Genomic DNA, 20,309 nt, shown 5'->3' on the forward strand with positions numbered 1-20,309 from the left:
CCCTACAGACTCAAGTATCATAATTCATTATACTTAACAATTCTTGACAAGTGAAACTCCACATTACAGTCAAAATTTTAAACAATGGACCACCCAACCCTTGCTACCTTTCAGTTGTTGCTCACTGATGCAGTTTTCACAGGCAATTTCACCTCCCTTATGCCATTTCATCAATCCTTTTCCCTCCTGATTTCTTAGAAATCACACTCTCTTAAAATATTCCCTCTCCTTATGGAATTTCCCCAAACTTCAGACTAAAAAACTAAGTTAAATGTTCCCTTTTTTTAACTGCCATTAGTTATTCCTCCTGGTTTCCCCAGTAACAAGTCTCAATTCTACAAAACATTCCCTCAAAATAAAAAAATGCAGATATCCTTTAACCCTGCAATGCCTATTCTAGGAATCTGCCCTACAGCAACAATGTCACAAATTTATGTGTCCTGTAGCACTATCTGCCACTTTAAAAAAATGAAAACGACTAAATATCCACCTTTGAGAGAATGATTTAATCAATTATGGCACATTGACTCTATGAAATACTACCTAGTCATTAAAAAGATGAGATTTGTATACACTACCATGAAAGCACATAGGGAGAGGAAACAAAAGGATACCCAGTGCACTACATTGAAGAATAATGTTAAGATACACGTATACCTAAAAAAATATCAGGAAGCGTATACATCAAATTTTTAATGCTGGAGACACAAGTGTAAGGGTGTAAGATAGACTGGGACCATTCTAATTATATTTCTGTATTGAATTATTTTACATCAAATCTGTATTAATGTTGAACTTTTAAAATATGTTTTTTACGTGCACAACTTTACCAAACACATATTCATCAGGTTAAACCTAAACCTCCTCAGAGAAAACTATTCTCTCACATTACTATTTTATTCTCTTCAGCACACAATCTGTAACTATTTTGTTAAACATTTTTATCTTCCCTCCCATGGAAGGTAACAGAGCAGGGATCACGTCTGTCTCGCATAGTGTCTCACGTATAGAAAGTTCCCAATAATTATTCGCCTCCAGAAAGACTGAAGGGATGTAGTAAATTTTAACACATCAAGGAGTGACACGTATAAAGCGGATCTCTCTCCTGTTCCTGTTAGAGTTAAGCAGTCGGTGACTCTTTACCCTTAGCAGCGGTACAGACCTGGCTCAAAGGGGCATCGGTACAGGTTTACTGAATGAATAAAGACAAGCACTCCCTAATATACATGGACCACGAAAATTATACACATAACTTTATACAAATGAATGGTGACAGAAGCATAAACATTCTCTGAGCTCAGGGCTTCCTAACCCACTGGCACCGTAGACTAATCGAGGAAGCTAAAACCAAGGCAACACGCACAAATCAACGAGTCGCAAACCAGGGAGCAGCGGCCCGGAGCTTGGCCGGGTGGGGCTGAATGTCAACTCCGCCCGAGCAGCTCCGGAGAGACAGGGATGCACCAGAACCCCGGAGGAGGTGCCACTGGTCCAAAGGGAAAAGCAAGGCTCTCGGAGCTGCGGAGATTCTGTAGGAACGTATACTGTGCTCAGAGGACGAGGACAAAGTGACGGCTAACGAGAGGAACAAACAGCTGTGTAAAAAGTAGAAGGCTACCTTTCCACCCGAGAAACCAGTTGGCACGAGACACTGACGTCATCTCGCAGCGCCCGAATATCACAGCTACGACAAAGGAGAGGAGAGGCGGGGCGGGGCGCGGCGGGGTTCAGGTCACGTGACACATCATGAGCCTCCTTTCCCTTCTGGCGAAGAGGCTATACAGTCAGACTGACAAGGCCAGGGAGAAACTTATCTGTACTAAATAAGAGTTCAGAGGCATTTAGTATAAATTCATTGTCTCTATGTCTCTGTTTCGCTTTTACCTTTTTCACGTGTATCCTAATTTGACGTTGCCCGAACGAAAGATGGCGGCAAAGGCTCTGGGTCCTACCATCGAGACCGCGGCCTAGAGGAGCCCGTGCGTGGGTTCTGCCGTCCGGGACGAGCGCCCTCCCACCCGGCCTCCGTAAAGGAAGTTTTGGGCGGGGCCCGCGGGCGCGAGGTTTTGCGTCTGCGCGAAGATGGTGGAGCAGGAGAGTGTCCGCGTGGTTCGTTGTGGCGGCAGCGAGTTGAACTTTAGGAGAGCGGTGTTCTCTGCGGATTCTAAGTATGGGGCCACCAGGCGTTGTCGACCGGGCCGAGGGTGGTCTCTCCCCGGGGCCGCGGGGAAGAACTGTCAGGCGCGTTGGGACTCGCTCGGGGGCGGATCTTGGCTCGGGAAAGGGTGCATGCGGGCACCCCCGGGCACGCGGGACGGAGCGGGTGTCTGCGTGCTGTGTGAGGAGGGAGATACCCCTCAGGCCCGTGGCACTGCACCCTGGGGCGCGCGTCCCCTCCCCAGACTGTCACCTGCTGGTAGATTGAGGGGCCCCGGGGGGCGGGCCCACGTGTCTAGAATCGGCTGGGCGTTGGGACGGCTGGAAGATGGTCCAGGCGTGGATGTGTACGCCACTGCAGTCGCACTACCCCGAGGCCCATCCTTCTTTCGGACGGAGTCGTGAGTTGGGATTACTGAACGATTCAAGATTTCGCTTTCTCCACACTGTCCTGTCTACCAGAAAGGCATTTCAGCAACCTTTTTGGAGCTTTGCGTGGAAACCGTTAGATTCTGTGCGGGGTGAAAACATATAGAAGTCGTGGCCCCTCCTCAGGAGTTCATGTAGCTGAAAACCAAACTACTCCCTGGGTTCGAAACCTGGTTCTTTCATTGTGACATTTGCAAGTTTCTTAATCTCTGCCTCACTTGCCTCGTCTATAAAACAGGAGTAACATTTAGTAATTCATCTCATAGGGTTGTTGAGGATTAAATGCTTTAGTATATGTCGAGTGCGGAAAGCAGTGCCTGGCGCTTAATGACTCAGTGTATTTTGGCTATCATCATCATTTCTATATTGTCAGCATCACCTAGAAGTGACACGTTGTAGAAAGACAAGGTTTTCAAATCATTTAAGGGTAGAGTGACACTTATTGAAAAGCCTTTCTATCTTGGAAGAGTGGAGATAATATTTTAAGAAAGTTTGTGTCCCCCATAATATCTTGCTTCTGAGTGTATGGCAGAGAGTTATTGAATGCATGTGTGACTGAAGGAGCTTTGATAAATTGCCTTAGAGGCAAAAAAAAAGGGAATGGTTGATCTTTCCAGTAAAGAGGTCTTGTTGATATTCATTTTAATGAATTAGAGGGAAAAACTGAAACTAAAAGAGGTTGCCAAAGTTCTGCCACTTTGGACTTATATCTAGGTATCCAGTTTCTTCCAACAGTGTACTGTTTGTACATCTTATTCATTGTATTGAGATCCACACTGTTTCATTTGCTAAGTTCTACAATTCATTTTTAAGTATTTGTCAGCTATGTATTATTTATAATAAGCTGAGGTGACAAAAACTAAGACAATTCCAGTTTTGATCCTACCTTCAAGAGCTTACAGTCTAGAGAGGAAAAGAAAATTCTCAGTAGCAGATATACTTTGGGAGTTCATAAGAAGGAGAAGGAACATCAGACTTGTATGGATGGGAAAGGTTGCTGAGGAAGTGACATTTAGGCTAGGCCTAGACAGGTGGGTGATATTCGGACTAGGAGATGTGGACAGAAGGCATTCTGTAGGGGGCACAGTGTAAGCAAGAGGAGTACAATCCTGCTTATATTGAATAGACTGGTATAGTTAGCTGGTAGGAATGGTATATGAAGAGAGCTAGTGGGAAATGAGACTGGAAAGGGAACTTGGAGCCAGTTCTTGGTTGTTTGGTCCAAAGAGAGCGTATTTTTTTATTCTCTAGATAAGGGTGGAGGGGGTAACATGATTATTTCTTCAAGAATATTAATCTGAAAACTATGTATAAAACTATATGACGTGTTGGATAGATGAGAGGTGAGTAGGCTAGCATGCTCAAGGTACCCTGATGGCACAGAAGAGGGAGGGACATAGTCAAAGTTTCCCTTCAGTAGTAGGATCTTGCAAGACTAACTGGAATGATATTGGGGGAGGGCATCCAGGCACAGTGAGTGTCTGGAAGGGTAGGGGGTGGGAGGGGTGTCATGGACATGGGTCAGTATCACTGCAGCATAAGGTAGAGGGAAGTGATGGGAGAAGAGTGTGGAAGAGTAGAGACCAGGGCTTAGAAGGCTGATCAGGCATCCGAGCAGAAATGCTTGACCTGAACTAAGATAATATTGAAGATGAAGAGAAAAGACAGACTTTGAAAGTAATCTAGCATTTCAATGAATGAGAAGAAGACGTTGAGTTCACTTTGGGGCTTGCTGAAGTTTGAGGTACTTGTAAAACAACCAGGTGGACATAGTAAGTAGGAGGTAGAAATTCAGAACTGAAGTTTGGGGAACTTGGTGAAGATTTAGAGAGATGGACCTTTCTTGGTCATCTATATAGAAGCTAATGATTAAAACCAGTTCTCCAGCAAATTAGCAGGATTATAAGGAACTCATCAAGGATTTGAATGTTATCTAAAAAGTGCCACTAGGGGTTAGCTAGTTTATACAAAGAAGAATAAGGTAATTTATTTTATCTCAAGGAGCTTATTAAGAAAGCTGAAATTGTAAATAAAATGACAGAATCGTGGAATTTTAGCAGCTTCTTCTTGGTCACTAGGTCCTGTTGGAACCAGGGTAGAAACTCTGTTCTGCCTGCTTGTGATGGTGGTTAGGAGAGGCGGGTGTGCGTGACAGCTCCTGGAGTTCCTGTAGCAGATGTTACTGACTCCCGGTCCAGCACAGTTTGCATCACATCCTATTACCTCCTACAGTTATGTGGTGCTGTGCATTATAGTATTAGGTTGCTAGCATATAGAAAACTAAAACAATGGATCATTCTTACCTCTTTGATTCCTAAATTATCACAAAGGTAATGTTCCTGACTCTAAATAGTTTTCCCTTGCAGATCATTCTGGATACTGCTTCTGTAATAATTTTCCTAAAGTGTTACTACTGTCATAACATTGTTACCCTAACCCTTATTTTTCAGTCTTGCTCAGAGCCCTGTAACAGTCTTCTGTTTCCTTCCTTAACTACAGCTCTTCTCTGACCTACAGGGACTTCCCTGACCTCGCTCAGCTCTGTTTATCCAATTGAGTTTCCTCATAGTACCCTTTGTGCACACTTTGCTTGTTAGACACCTACATTCCCTGTCTCTTGTAGGTACCATGTTAATTATTATTTCCTTGCTTTTGCTTATGTTGCTATTCTTTTCCCTTCCCAGCCCTTAAATCATGCATCCTTCAGAGCTCCGTTTAAATACAGGTTTCTACTTGAGAGCATCCCTAGCTTCTTACTTCTCCACTTTGTCAACAAAGGTGACTGAGTCTTGTGTGACAGGCATTGTGGTGGGTGCTCTAGATGCATTCCTCTTGGCGGGGTCTAGGTGTATCCTGATTTTATGGAAGCATTTATTGAGTGTTTTCTGTGTGTGCTAAGCTTGCATTTACATGCATTGTCTCATTTAGTCCTCATAGTAACCCTATGAGGAAGTGTTATCTGCCTTTTACAGTGGAGAACAGTGAGGTTTAGGAGGCTTAAGGAAATTCTCCAACGTCGTTCAGCTAGTATGTGGTAAAGCTGGCATTCGAACCCATTTCTGTCTCACTTCTTAAAAATACATTCTTTTCTACCATACCATATTTCTATTAGTATTTAAAATTAGTAAACACACAGTTCCTCCCCGCGAGCTCACAGTCTGCAGAGGGAAGTCCTTCATTATGCCCTGTGGTAAGTGCTGTAATAGTTAAGCCCACTGTCCTGTGGAAGCACATTAGGGTGGGTGCTGATCTGGAATGAAGATGAGGGAAGGCTTACCTTGAGCTGAATCTATCTTAAAGAAGTAGTCGGAAAGAAGGAGTGTTCTATGTAGAAGCAGAATGTGCAAAAGCGTGGAGAGAGTTTCCTTTAGGGGCTTGCATTCAAATGAAGAGAAAGGAAATTCCTTTCCTTTGGGGAAGGACATCAGAGTCCGTTAGGGGAGTTTTCTTGGCAAACAGTACCCCCTCGCCCACACTATCAAGGAAACACTGCCTGAAGGACCTGTTAATACTGGTGGGATGCATCAGGGCTCAAGTGGGGCTGTTGGAGTTGTGAAGTACTTGATACCGTGTTAAAGTGAAAAGGTGGTTCCGGTCAGACTGGGATAGTGAGTTTGGATCACATCCTGAAGGCAGTAGGAAAACATTGACAGACTTTAGTTTAATTCATTCTTTACGTAAGGAAGTGATGTGGTCAGTTTTGTAAATGGTCTGTTATGTGTGACAGACGAATTGAAGGGCCACACCTGGAGACTGTAGGAAGCGCATAAGAGTGGTCCGGGCTGGAGATGTTAAGACTGAACTACAGCACTCATGGGAATGGAGAGGAGGATCCAGCCAGAGGGGAAACCATATATCTCAGATGCTTCGCTACTTGTACTTTCTTGGTCTCTTAGACAGTTGGCCACAACCAGGCCCTGACCTCCTCCTAGCTATAGCAGTTACAAGATGCATCCTGATTTCAGAGAGGTGAACCTGTGAAAAATCAAGTATCTTAGAATTGATAAAATAGCGTAGGAGCAAGTCAACATCAGAAGACTGACTCTTATTATTTTGTAATAATTTTTTATTGGTTCAGTTTATCCAGTTGGTTTATAAAATCTTTGAGGATCAGGCAAATTCTATTCAACAGACTTGGTCATTGAGAATCAAAGATAAATTAAGGCCTTTGCCCTGTAGGGGCTTAGGGCCAGTTAAGGGAGGTGGATATAACATAAACAAGTAATTTGAACACAGTGTGAAAAGTATTAGGATCAAGTCAAGCACAGGGTGCTTTGGGAGCACAGAGAAGATGTACAGCCTAAGGATTCTGTGGTTTCGTACCTTCTACACTGTATGGAAAAACACCGTGGTAGATACATATAATGCTAGACATAATGGGCACAAAGTAAACATGTTTTATTTGATAGATACTAAAAGTTTTATATTTCTGAGCTTTGTCCTGTAGTTACATCTATTGTGAAAATTGTCAGAGGACTAGTACCCCACCTTAACTAATTTTAATAATTTAATAGCCTCTGCTTTGTGGAATAAAGCCACAAATGCAGAAAGACAAAAGCAGAACCAGCATTTCAGCAACAAGAAAAAGAACTGTCACAAAGTCTTCGTAATTTGCTATACAAGAGACCTCACCGACTAGACAGAACCTTTGACTTAGTGTTTGTAAGCTGGTGTCCCCAGTGAACAATGGAGAGTTGGGGATGTGGGAAGACATTGCTGTTAGCAGAACCACTGAAGAGTAGTAGTGGATAGTAAGTGAATACATAGCACACAATTTTGAGTATACAGTTCTTAAACTATTGTTTTGAAAGAAACCTCTGTTGGAAGTTAAAATTATTTTCATGGACAATAAAAAGATTATACTGTCTATGGAGCATAAAACTTTTCTCTTATTTCCAGGTATATCTTCTGTGTCTCTGGAGACTTTGTTAAAGTTTATAGCACAGCTACAGAAGAATGTGTACACATATTGCAAGGGCACAGAAATCTGGTGACTGGCATCCAACTCAACCCCAACAACCATCTACAGGTGTCAAAATGATTTATACTGAATATTTTAATATTGACTTTGTTGTGAGAAAATTATGAATTGAATTTGGCTGGGAAACTTTCCAGGTTATAATCAGGAAAATATGTTGATTTTCTGATTCAGGGTATTTTTCACTTACTTTTAGCTATTAAAATAGGGGCACAGCCTAGAACTACATTGCTCATGGTACGCTCTGTGAACCAGTTGTTTCACACGATGCTAATAGTTGTTACTTGAAAGAAGCATTCTTGGCTGTATGAGTTTCTGAAATTCAGCAGTAAGCACAGTTAAATGAATTTCTTGATTGCAGTTTTTCTCAGATCTCTTTATATGCATTGTGAATATCCAAAATGGATATATAGTATGTGTTCTTTCTCCAACTTATATGCCCTTGAATCCTTTGGTTTTTGGAACACATTTGTGAAAAGGTTGGCTGAGAGGTATTGATTTAGTAGGTCTGTTCTTTCACAGGTGAGGCTCTTTAGTGTTAATGCAGGTGTTACCTAATCTTAAGGCCAGTTTCCAGATAAGAGGAAGGGCTTCTTTAGTCTAGATTGACCAGTTAATTTCAGGACAAATTTAGGAATCGAGTTTAGTCCCAGCTTCCTCACTGCCCTCACAAAGCAGCTCTTGTTTCTCAGAATTCAAGAATAATAAAATGTCATTTTAATCCTGTCCTTAAGTTTCAGCATCTACGAAAGAGTTATCTCAAAAACATTCTACTCTTGCTCTAGTTTTTGATGAAGTTCCATTTTTCTGGATTAATCACAACCAACTTAGAAGTTATTGCTTGATATGAGAATGGATTTGCATTGCCACCCAGTCTGTTATCACAAAGGAAGTGAGGCATAAAGCAACAGTGATCTTTCCTTTCTAAAATTCAGTGAGCTTCTCTTGAAAATCAAAGTTAAGTAGCTTTTCTGCAGGATCCAAGCACGTATTTTTTTTTTCCTGAGGAAGATTTGCCCTGAGCTAACATCTGTGCTAGTTGTCTTCTCTTTTGTACGTGGGACACAACAACAGCATGGCTGCTGACGAGTGGTGCAGGTCCGTGCCCGAGAACTGAACCCGGGCCACCAAAGCGGAGTGCACTGAACTTAACTACTAGGCCACGGGGCTGGCCCCCAAGCACTCATTGTTTCCTTGCCGTCTTCTGAGGGTTTGAGAAAACAGTTTATTGTTACATGTAGCATTTGAATGTCTTTGATAGCAAAAATATCCTTTCATTAAAATTGGAATTTATGAAGTCTATATGACTTTTATAGCAAAACAAAAAACAACATATACATTGTGTAAAAGATCTATTTCTGGTGACCGAAAGTTAAAATTAGAGGAGGGCTGTGTTATCTACAGGTTTGATTGAGGTAGTGGGCAGTGCAGATGCTCTGGACTTCAGAGTCACAGTATTTGTGAATTAACCATTGTTTTGACAGTGATTATGTGTTTGCCTTGTCATATTTTACTAATCAATGTTCATGATTCTTATGTTATATGTAGTAGTTATGATATTTTCTACTTTAATTCTTTTACTTGGGTAGATACTTTCTTACTTCATCATTTTTTATTTCTATTCTCTGATTCCATGTCCCCATTGGCAGAAATCTTAAAATTACCACTTTCATTCAAAAACCTTAAAATTCTTTATAAACATTATAAGCAAAGTGTTTTCACAATAACAGCAACAAAAAACCCAAAACTAAGTCCACTGGGATAAAAATAAAAATACGGGGCCCGGCCAGCCTGGTGGCGCAGCGGTTAAGTTCGCACGTTCCGCTTCTCGGCGGCCCAGGGTTTGCTGGTTCGGATCCCGGGTGCGGACATGGCACCACTTGGCAAAAGCCATGCTGTGGTAGGCATCCCACATATAAAGTGGAGGAAGATGGGCATGGATATTAGCTCAGGGCCAATCTTCCTCAGCAAAAGGAGGAGGATTGGCAGCAGTTAGCTCAGAGCTGATCTTCCTCAAAAAAAAATAAAAATACATGTTGCTGAGGCCTTATGATGTTACCAAAGTATGGTCCACAGACCAGTGCCGTAAGCTATTTGTCATCAGTCTGCAATGAGATAAGGATAGAAATTGAGTGTCCCAAAACTTAGAGCACTTTGACACTGCCACAGCATCCAAGTGCATAATAACTTCTATTGTATATTACAAAAGTATTAGTCTTTGATGGGTTGAGAATTAAAAAAAAAACCAAGACGGTCTCAGATCATTTGAGAAGCACTCCTTTAATACCCATGTAAGATGAACACGGTTCTGCTGTTAAAACTGACCAGACTCTGGGAGAAATAGCAAAAGCTCTTAAGTGCTTTTCACAATTCAGTACGTTACCATCTGCCTCTTGAAGATAGAGGGTTGACTTTCCCCCCCATTTTGCTGAAAATTTGAAATTGATGGATCTGCTTCCTCAAAAGAGCTATGATAAGATTGTCTCTTTTGCAAAAACAGTATAAGTAAATGACCCCACTTCTTTAAGGCCAGCAATGAATTAATAAACAGAAAATGTCTTCGGTATCAGCATGGAATGACTCAGTGGCTGTCTTAATGGAGCTCTGTTTTTTAATCAATTTTGTACTGTTTTTACCCTTTTAGTTATATTCTTGTTCCTTTGATGGCACAATTAAACTGTGGGACTATGTGGATGGCATTTTGATAAAGGTACGTGGATTGATCTTTCATTTTCGTTATGTGAAAGGGAATGACAACATAATTACAGATATATTGATCCTTTCCGTAAGGCATAATCTTTAGACAGCCTTCCTACACAAGTTTTGCAAGTCACACACCATAAAAGAAAGACAAATTTGACTAACTTCTAACAAAAAGATGAGCAATAAAACGGAAGAAAATGTTTGTAAGAGATATTATCCCTAATGTACAAAAAAATCCCCAAAAACCAATAAAGAAAAAACTAATAACCCAGTGGAAAAAATTGGCATAGGGTAGGAATATATAATACTCAGGAAAAAAAACAGCACCCAGTAAACATAAAGAGATAGTTAACCTCATTAATAATTAAGGAAATGTAATTTTAAACAAATGAGACAGGATTTTCCTCTATCAGTTTAGCCAAATTGCAGATTTAGAAAAAAATCTAGTGATAGGTAAAGTGTAATGTAAAATGTAGTTTAAAGATAGCATGAAGTGAAGAGAACTGACACTTTTGTTCAAAGTCAATGAGAGTAAAACTGAAAGTGAAAAAATAACTTTTTCTCCAGCAGTCTCACCTTTAGAAATCTCTTATTGAATTAATGGCACGTGTATATAGTTCTCACATCATTGTTTATGGGAGAAAAAAATTGAATATAACCTTGATGTCAGTTAAAATTTGGTATTCATTCAATAGAGTACTATACAACCATTAAAAAGAAACAGGAAGACCTATATGTACTAACTTGAAAAGTTATTCAACAAATATGTATTGAGTATCTTCTATAGGCCAGATACTCTTCTGATGTTGGGGATACAGCAGTGAGCAAAATGGATAAAAACACCCCTACTCTTTATGGAACTTATGTTCTAGTTGGGGCAGGGGTCGGGGGATGGCAGGCAGACAGTAAACAGTAGGATCCTTTTTATCTTTCAGACTTTCATAGTTGGACATAAACTTCATGCCCTCTTTACTGTTGCTCGTGCTGAAGATTCTGTCTTTGTTACAATAAATAAAGAAAAACCAGGTATAGTATAAATAATTTGTTTTGTATAGCATTGAGTGGCTCCTTACATTTTAGTTTCTCAAAATTTAACATTTTGGATTTAGTCTAAAGTTAGCAGTTTTTGGAGTTGGTATTAAATTGCTTTCATTGTTATTACATTCGTTTTGAGGAGGCTTCATATCGCTTCTGAACTATGCAGTGAGGGAATGATTACTTTATATATGGTTGTAACCAGGAGACTGCAGGGCTCCAATTTTAACGCTATTTTGCAGAGGTTGGCTAGAATTTGTCTTCCTACTGAACTTAATCTGTCATTCTTAAGCATCACTGTTGTTGCACCCATCCTTGAATGGTATTCTCTTTTGTTGATCTTGAATCTGTCAGAAATGGTATAGAAAACAGATTGATACTAGTGTGATAATAGTATGACTAAATCATTGTGTTTTCATTATCACTGGAACATCATTCCATTGAAATTGCCGTGTTTCAGAGCATTTTAGAATTCCTGGGGTGTCTTCAGTAGTTAAAAATAATTATCCTTTAGCAGAGAATTTCATACATCAGAACATTGACGTGAAAGATAGATCCAAAGAATTATTCTAATTCCAAAATTCAAAACTCCTGCTGCACCCTGTGGTGTCTTCTATAAAATATAGTTGTATTCGGTCTGTAAAGTTTAAAGCAACTATAAGATGGTTACTGGCAGTCAGCTAGACTGGCTCACAGCTCATTAGCTAAGTGAATTTTTCCCGTAGTGGTTGGTTGGTTGGTTTTTGTTAGAGATCGTGGACTTTTAAGTTATCTTAGAATAGTCAAAACTGTGAAAGCTAAATCTGATTTTTTAGGCAAAACTCATTTGGTGCCCAGTCTTTGATGAGTAGTATTTCATCTATCAAAAGTATGACGTGAGGGCCAGCCCCAGCACTAGTTCAGCACGCTGCACTTTGGCAGCCCGGGTTCAGTTCCTGGGCACCGACCTACACCACTAGTGTCGTCTATCAGTGATAGATGACGTGCTCATCAATGCTCTGGCGGTGACCCACATACGAAATAGAGGAAGATTGGCAACAGACGTTAGCTCAGGGCAAATCTTCCTCAGCAGAAAAAAAAAAAAAGTGACATGAAGCAATAAAAATCAGTAAGTTTAGTTTTCTTATGTGGCCCATAAATCACCTCTAAAGGACATTCCAAAAAATGTCTGGAAATGATAACATTCTTAAAATAATTGTCACCTTGCCAGATGACTTAATACTCTTCAATATTTAGGTTCTGTTCTGTATATGAATATGTGAATTCTTAATGTCTATCCACATACTTACAAAAAATGCAGATTCTTAATGTCCCTAACTGAGAAGTGATGCACTAGGTCTAAGATTTAGTCTAGGAATCTGCCTTTTTCATATCTCTCCGGCTGATTCTACTCATCACTCACATTTAGTAACCACTCTGTACTTACCCACGATTCCTCAATTGGAAGGATAGTTTCCAATAGCTGTAGCAGAACTTTTTATCCATATGACTGAGACCAGTAACTCTCTGGCTTACTGGCTGCACGTTAGAATCACTCCAAGGAACTTAAAATGTAGGATTCTCTGTAGTGTGACCCTGACTATTTACTTACGTATTCCCTAGTTGAGTCTAATGTGCAAGCCAGATTAGAAAACTGATCTTGGAAGGAGTCCCTGTGACTAGCGTCTCATAAAATGCATATAAATGTATCTCTTCTCTTCATTTATTTCATCTTTGTTCCACAGCCCAAAACCAGAGTGTCTGGTAGAAAATTGTATAAATCCTATTAGTATGTTTCTCTGGTTTAAAAACAAATTAATCTTTTATTTACATGGTATCTGTATAGTATCATTTCTTGATTATGTGTAATTAATTCATTCAACAGCTAATTGAAGACCTACCCTGTGCCAGATACTATTCTGGTTGCAGAGAATAGAACAGACAGTAAATCTCAACAGTAAGCCCACTGGATCAGTCATACGATACAATAAGATAGAAGGTGTTTTAGAGAAAAATATAGCAGGAGAGGGGGATAGGCAACATTGGAGAAATACGTATTAAGTAAGTGGTCAGGGAAAGTTCTGAGAGGAAGAAGAAGCTGTGCAGCTGTATTGGAAAAGCATATTCTAGAGCATTTCCTGGTGTGCTCAAGGAATAGCAGGGAGGCTGGATTGGAGTTAGCCAAGCCAAGGGAGAATAGATAATATAGAGCTTTGTAGGCCATTGGAAGGACTTTGGTTTTTACTATGAGTAGGTAAAAAGCCATTGAGGAGTTTTGAGCAGAAGAGTGGCATGATCTGACTTAGTCGTAATAGAATCACTGGCATCTTTGTTGAGAATAGACTAAAGGGACATGCCATGCAAGTAGGGAGAAGGTTTAAGGGGCCATTGCTCCTAACATAGAATATGAAACGTGATCATGGCTTTAGATAGTTGGTAGTGGCAGAAGTGGTGAGAAACGATTGAATTCTGGATATCTTTTGAAGATACAACCAACAGAATTTGCTGATGGTTTGATGTGGGATATGATAGAAGTCAGACAACTCAACGATTTAGTTTAACAAGCTGGGTTAATGGTGGTGCCATTTCCTACGAGGGTCAAATGGGGAAAGACTAAGTTTGAAAAGGGAAATCAAGAGTTCAGGGTTTGGGCATGTAAAGTTTGAGATGACTGAGAAGGCCAGAAGAATCAAGAGTTCAGGGCATATAATAAGCAGGCTGGAAAACAGGAAAGTGGTAGATCAATGTGTTACAGAATTTTATATTCATTATAAAGCCTAGGAGGATAAAGAGATAGCATAGTAAAATATAACTATTTCCCCTTGGGGAGAAATTTTTAAATGGAATGTAAAGAGAAGAGCATGTCAATGTTACAGAAAAGGAGATTTATCCTACGAGTGTGTGACAAGCCTATAGCATTTCAGAAAGCTCTCTCAGGGTTTGTTGCCTTTGGCTGCTCAGTTCACCAGCATATCATATTCCATCTCCATTTTAAAGGTCAGCTTAATACTTTGTAATGTAGAATGCACCAGTAAGATAAATTGTCTTCTATTTCTACATGTACAGAGCATGAATATATATGAGTTGTGGAATTAGAACTTCCATTAAAATTTGTGTATTCAAATGAAGAGTCCAACTTTAAGGTACATTTTGTTCAAGATAGCCTAGAATAATTATCTTGGCATCCAGTCAATTCTAGAGTACTAATTAACAGTTTTATATGAATAAACACGCATCTTCACTTTCTTTAGAGAAGGTTTATATTAATATAGCTTCCTTTGGCTAGATATATTTCAGCTGGTTTCAGTGAAACTGCCAAAATCATCAAGCCAAGAAATAGAGTCTAAGGAGCTTTCCTTTGTTTTGGATTACATAAACCAGTCACCCAAGTACATCGCCTTTGGAAATGAGGTAAAATTTGTTTTGTTGGTTTTCTTTTTTGTGCATAAAATCTCTTTCTTACAGTCTTTCCTTTGAGAATTTTATGTTATAGTGATTTAATATTGCTTTAAGTTACAATAGTTTTGTTAGTAACTAAGAAGTCTGTTTCATTGCTTTAGCATGTATTTATGGTGTAGATTTTTTAGGACCATCTTAATTTTGTATGAACTGTCTTATTGCTCTTCTAAACCCTCTAATTGTTCCAAAAATATCAGTGTTTTGGCATTTGTATCATATTTCTTAGCCTGTCCCATGTAAAAGCCACTCAAATCCTTTCATTTTAGATTATGTGTCTTTAAAAAATATGACCTCCTTGTCCATAATTAATATGTCCATTATAGAAAATTTGGAAATTAAAAATAAAGTGAAGAAATGAAATCTCACCAGTGATAATATTTAAGGAATCTCTTTCTAGACTTTTTCCTAAACATACGTAAAAGAATTTTTCCCAAACTGAATTAGTATCCTAAGGCTTTTTACCTTTTTTTCACTTAACATTGCAGCATGAGTGTGTACGTAAGTATTCGTGAGGAATAATAACTGTGATGTTCATACTGTGATTTATTCAGCCGTCCCGTTAGTAATCACTTTATTATTTTTAAATTAAGAGCCATCAAAAGCCTCTAGACATCACTGTGGTGGTGTGTTTCTTTAGTCTTAAATTTTATAGCATTATTTTTGCTTCGATCTGAAAATGGTTAATTTCTTAGAGTAGTGAATACTCTATTGTCATTAACATCATCATTCTTCATCATAGTCATCAGTTAAGTACAAATTAAAACCACAGTGAGATACCACTTCACATTCACCAGAACAGCTAAAAGTAAAAATCTTAACAATACTGAGAGTTGGCAAGATATGGAGTAAAGTTTAACACATACTTTTACCATGCCCAGCAGTTCCACTCCTAGGGAGAGAAATGAGAACATGACCACAAGTGGCATGTCCAAGAATGGTTAATATTCATAGCAGCTCCAAAACAGAAGTAACCCAAGTGTTCATCAACAAGAGAATAAACAATTCACGATGTATAGTCCTTCATTGGAATGCTGCTTCATTATAAAAAGGAACTAATGATACACAAAAAAGTACATACGGTACCATTCTGTTTGTATGACGTTCTAGAACAGGCAGAGAAGGAAACTATTGATAGAAATCAGTAATTGCTGATAAGAGTGGGGGCTTTGGGGAATGACTGGAAAGAGGAACAGGGAACATTCCTGAAGTGAAGAAAGTGTTCTAAATCTATTGTGGTGGTGGTTACGTGGAGATACACATACATCACACAGTGCGTTTTTTTGTATGTAAATTATGCCTCAATGGAAAAAATTTAAATCATTATACTTAAAGCTGGAGAGTCTAGTTCTAGGACTTAAGTTCGTCTTCTAATTTCTATGATTATTTTAAAAGTAAGATTATCCTTTCCATAGCTAAACTATGGCATAGTCATTTTATATTAATATACCCGTAATCTAAAAAGATTGTTACTGTGTTAACTTTTTGATGAGAATGTTTCTTCTAAAGAGTGTTGACAATTTTTTGAATGTTGTGTTTGAAATACCAGGGAGAATACGTTGCTGCAGTACGGGACTTTTACTTGTCTGTTTATTTTTTCAAAAAGAAAACAACATCAAGGTAAGGAATTCCTTTTTGTTAGCTTTATTTACTCAAGATTTGTTATAGTTTTATTTTGCTCTCATACCTCTGAGCCAAAGCTGTTTCTAGCTTCATGTTGCAAGTGACTGTGAAACCACAGACAGAGAGGTCAAGTTTTAACCCAGAATGGTAAGGTTGAGGGAATCGTTAGTCACAAAAACCTAGGGAGGAGCCGGCCCCATGGCTGAGTGGTTGGGTTTGTGTGCTCTGCTGCGGGGGCCCAGGGTTTCACCGGTTCACATCCTCGGCACGGACGTGGCACCACTCATCACGCCATGCTGGGGCGGCATCCCACATGCCACAACGGAAGGATCCACAACTAAGCATACGCAACTATGTACCAGGGGGCTTTGGGAGAAAAAGGAAAAATAAAATCTCTAAAAAAAAAAAAAAAACCTAGGGAGCTTTGTCCAGCCAAAACCCCTTGTACACCTGGATTCTGGTGTGCCTCCTAGTTGTCAGAATTGGATCTAGTTTAATAAGGCTTCTTAAGTGATCTTCATTGCCATTTTGTGGCTGTCAGAACGACTATAGGCTTTGGGATACCTGGAATTAAAACAAGTCAAATTTAGTCCATTGAACCTCGCTGTACCTCAAATTAACATATTTAAAATGGGGATAATACCTACCTAATAGACTTGTTAAGATGAGTGAAGTAACATTTAAAGAAACTCATGCTAAGTATGAGTAGTCACTCTTCAAGTGACGCTGCCCCCTCCTCCCTTTTACCCTGCCAAGATTAACATTTGTTTTTCTTTGCAATATAAGAAGGATCCTGACATCTTTGGACACATTAGCCAGTTGTCTCAGATTTCTTAGACTTGTTCATACCTCATGCTAGAACTTAACTTCAACAGGAACAAGAAATTTGAACAAACTTTGTCCAGGCAAAAAGCCACTAAAAGGACTGCTTTTCTTCACTTCTCTCTCAGTGACCTCCATAGACAAGTTACCATGGTAGAATGTTAGTCATGTGACGTTTGTTTGTATATTAATAAATGTTTACAAAACAAAACTCTTGATTCTTGATCATAATTTTTTTTTTAAACCATGCATTTATATTCAGTGAATTCTGAGAGCTCTCCAGTTTTGGTTGATAAGGGTGGGAATTCCCTTTTCCTTAACTACATCACCACTTACAAAGAGACTTTAATAATCAAAGGAAAATTTTTTTCTTCTAGGTTTACTTTATCATCATCAAGAAATAAGAAGCATGCTAAGAACAATTTTACATGTGTGGCATGTCACCCAAAGGAAGATTGCATAGCAACTGGTCACAAGGATGGCAAGATCCGTCTTTGGTCAGTTAACTCCTGAAGCGAGCGTGGTGATCATTTATGAACTCTTGTGTGTCAGTCCTGTAGAGCAGCGCACTTTCTGGGTCTAGGAGAAGGAATAGTACAGAAAAGCCAAAAACGGGAGATTGGGCTCTGCTGACCTCCTCCCTTTCTCGTCCTCCTGTGCGCTTCATTGCAGAGACTTAATGTTTCAGAATTTCCAACCTTGCCCTTGTAGGAGTAAAAAATGCCATTCTGCCTATAATTGTTTTATTGAAGAGAACTTTTTTGCAAGCCTCTAAAAAGGAAGGAGTGACAGTAGTGAATATCTAACTAGTAAGATACCATGATGGCCTGTTGTTTGTGGAACTAACTTTGGTTAGAAATACAGAATGTACTTTTTGCACAGTGAGACCTATAAGCTTCATACCGTGATTTATTGTTTTTGGCATACATTATTTTCGTAATGTATGCCTTTAATCAAATTGAGAATTTTGGTTTTCTCCAATAGGAGGAATTTTGATGATGATAAGAAATATACATACACATGTTTACATTGGCACCATGATGTGGTTATGGATTTGGCTTTTTCAGTGACAGGTGAGTGCAAGTTTAATAATTAAAATGAATTTCTGAAGTATGTGGATCAAGTATTTTAATTCACTGTGTTTTATAATTTGAAAGCCTTAGAATTGCATGGACCAAACGAATTGTGAACACTTGTCTCTCACCCTGTGTTTTGGACTTTGCTCAGCACAATACCATATACTTTAGGTTTCAAAGCCCTTCAGAGTATTAAGGTGTACACTTGTGATAAAGTCTCTGTTATTAACGTAAAGAACCTGTTCAAATTCAAATGTGTGTCTCCATAGCCAAGTGCTTGTTGTCCGTAAGTGTAGCTACAGTTTATCAGGTGCAAATAACTGTGCTAGTGCTTTACATCATCTCATTTTATCCTTGACCCTGTGAAGTAGGTGTCATTATTCTCATTTTACAGGTGAAGGAGGTGAGGTTTGTAGCTGAGAACCAACTTGCCTAAGGTCACATGACTAGTAAGTGAGATTTGCACCTAGGTCTAATTCAGAAGTTTATGTTCTTGACTGTTAGATTGCCTCATTCACGTTCACAATTTTAAATTAATTCAGACCTTTGTTCCATTTACGCCACATTAGAGCATGGCTGTAGTGATGTAAAATCCTTCTTTGAGGGGCCGGTCTGTGGCCTGGTGGTTAAGTTCAGCACGTTCCACTTCAGAGGCCTGGGTTTGGTTCCTGGGCGCAGACCTATACCACTCGTCAATGGCCGCGCTGTGGCAGCGATCCACTTATAAAACAGAGGAAGATTGGCACAGATGTTAGCTCAGGGCGACTGTTCCTCAAGCGAAAAGAGGAAGATTGGCAACAGATGAAACTCTTCCTTGAAAATAGGATGATCTTCAACCGAAGTTTAGAGAAGGACATTTTGTCTTTGGTTACTTTTAGCATCCTCACACTCATGTGGTGAAAGTGATGTGGGCATATTTTGACTGGTCCTGGAAAAAGGGGGCTAGATGCTAGAGAAGATTACATGCCTGGAGAAAGTGATTTTTCTTTCTGCAGGTCTTCCTGGAGCCTGCCAGGGCTCTACTTCCTTAAGGGTTACTTGGGTTTAACTCACTGGAGCCTCAGAAAGTAGGAGGCACCTTCAGCCTGTTTGTGCTTTGGGTTGGGGGAACAGTGACTGGTGTGGGGGTGGGACCCAACCTAACATACTCAGGAATACAGTTCTGACATACAGGAGGATAGAAAGAGAAGGAGAAGCTTATTAACCCTCTGGATAAAAGATGTAGGCTACTCATCTTCTCCACCCTCCTCTCCACCTCACCCCCCAGAAATACAAATAAGTGTGTCTGTGGCATGTGTGTACATTTCTGTGTAATGTTCTAGGCAGAGCCTCTATTCTCTCCTAATCTGAGGTGGTTTCGTCTGCCCTTCCTCCTCAGCTTCTTTTTCCCTTCTGTGGCTTTTGCGCAAATCAGGGCCAAGACCAATTGATATTATTGTCCCTGTGACCTTTCTCTGTTTTGTTGCTCTTAGCCATCTCTTCCACCTCCTCTCTCACTAGTTAGCAGTCACAGCTTTCTGTGGTTGCCGTACTTTCCTTAAGCCCTGGGACATTGAAGATTGGCCTTTTCGGGTGGGGTGTGGGGAAGAAGGAATACGTAGTTAGACTAAGTCGGCGCTGGAAGAATGGTAAAGAAGGAATACAAAGCACCTCTGAGCTAGGGCTTTGATACAGGAGGTACCGCAGGTAACCTTGGCTAGAAGAGAGTCGAATTCTTTATATTTTTAAGCAGTGTGAATATTTGTAAATGAGAAGTAATGGTAAATCTAGTACATCATTGACCATGAAGTCTCAGTATTGTCCCTGTATAGGTATGAGTTAATTGTCTGTGTAAACGAACTACAAATGATAGTTCTGAGAGCTGTTTGTAAGTTAAGGCAGATATGAACAGTATAAACTGTTTGGGCTGTGCTGTGAACCCAGTTATGCTGTGTGTGAGCACTGAAGCAATTACTTCTTTCCAATCCTTCAGCCTTTCTTGTCTCATTTCTGTGTACTAGGACCTCTGGTTAATGTTGAATAAAATTGATTAATAGTGTTCCCAGTCACAG

The 20,309-nt window shown here is 39.7% G+C and overlaps 2 protein-coding genes across 7 annotated transcripts in view; one reads left to right on the plus strand and one right to left on the minus strand.

The window, feature by feature from the left end:
* Positions 1-1,678, minus strand: part of COL5A2 (collagen type V alpha 2 chain) — a 401,042-nt gene extending 399,364 nt beyond the window's left edge. For 2 of the 6 annotated variants that reach the window (XM_070580403.1, XM_070580406.1), the window contains exon 1: positions 1,619-1,672. The gene's annotated coding sequence lies outside the window, so the exon portion shown is untranslated. Of the gene's footprint in view, positions 1-1,618 lie in introns of all 6 variants that reach the window. The other 4 variants (XM_070580405.1, XM_070580404.1, XM_070580408.1 and 1 more) reach the window with 3 other exon arrangements.
* A 13-nt stretch (positions 1,679-1,691) lies between these two features.
* WDR75 (WD repeat domain 75) overlaps positions 1,692-20,309 on the plus strand; it is a 32,141-nt gene continuing 13,523 nt past the window's right edge. Inside the window, exons 1-8 of the mRNA XM_070580410.1 lie at positions 1,692-2,168; positions 7,486-7,615; positions 10,209-10,274; positions 11,203-11,293; positions 14,568-14,692; positions 16,287-16,357; positions 17,560-17,679; positions 18,167-18,255. Of these exons, the coding sequence (XP_070436511.1) occupies positions 2,083-2,168; positions 7,486-7,615; positions 10,209-10,274; positions 11,203-11,293; positions 14,568-14,692; positions 16,287-16,357; positions 17,560-17,679; positions 18,167-18,255 (778 nt within the window). The 5' untranslated portion in view covers positions 1,692-2,082. The remainder of the gene's footprint in view (positions 2,169-7,485; positions 7,616-10,208; positions 10,275-11,202; positions 11,294-14,567; positions 14,693-16,286; positions 16,358-17,559; positions 17,680-18,166; positions 18,256-20,309) is intronic.

The sequence above is a fragment of the Equus przewalskii genome, chromosome 17, assembly GCF_037783145.1.
Source record: "Equus przewalskii isolate Varuska chromosome 17, EquPr2, whole genome shotgun sequence".
NCBI lineage: Eukaryota > Metazoa > Chordata > Mammalia > Perissodactyla > Equidae > Equus > Equus przewalskii.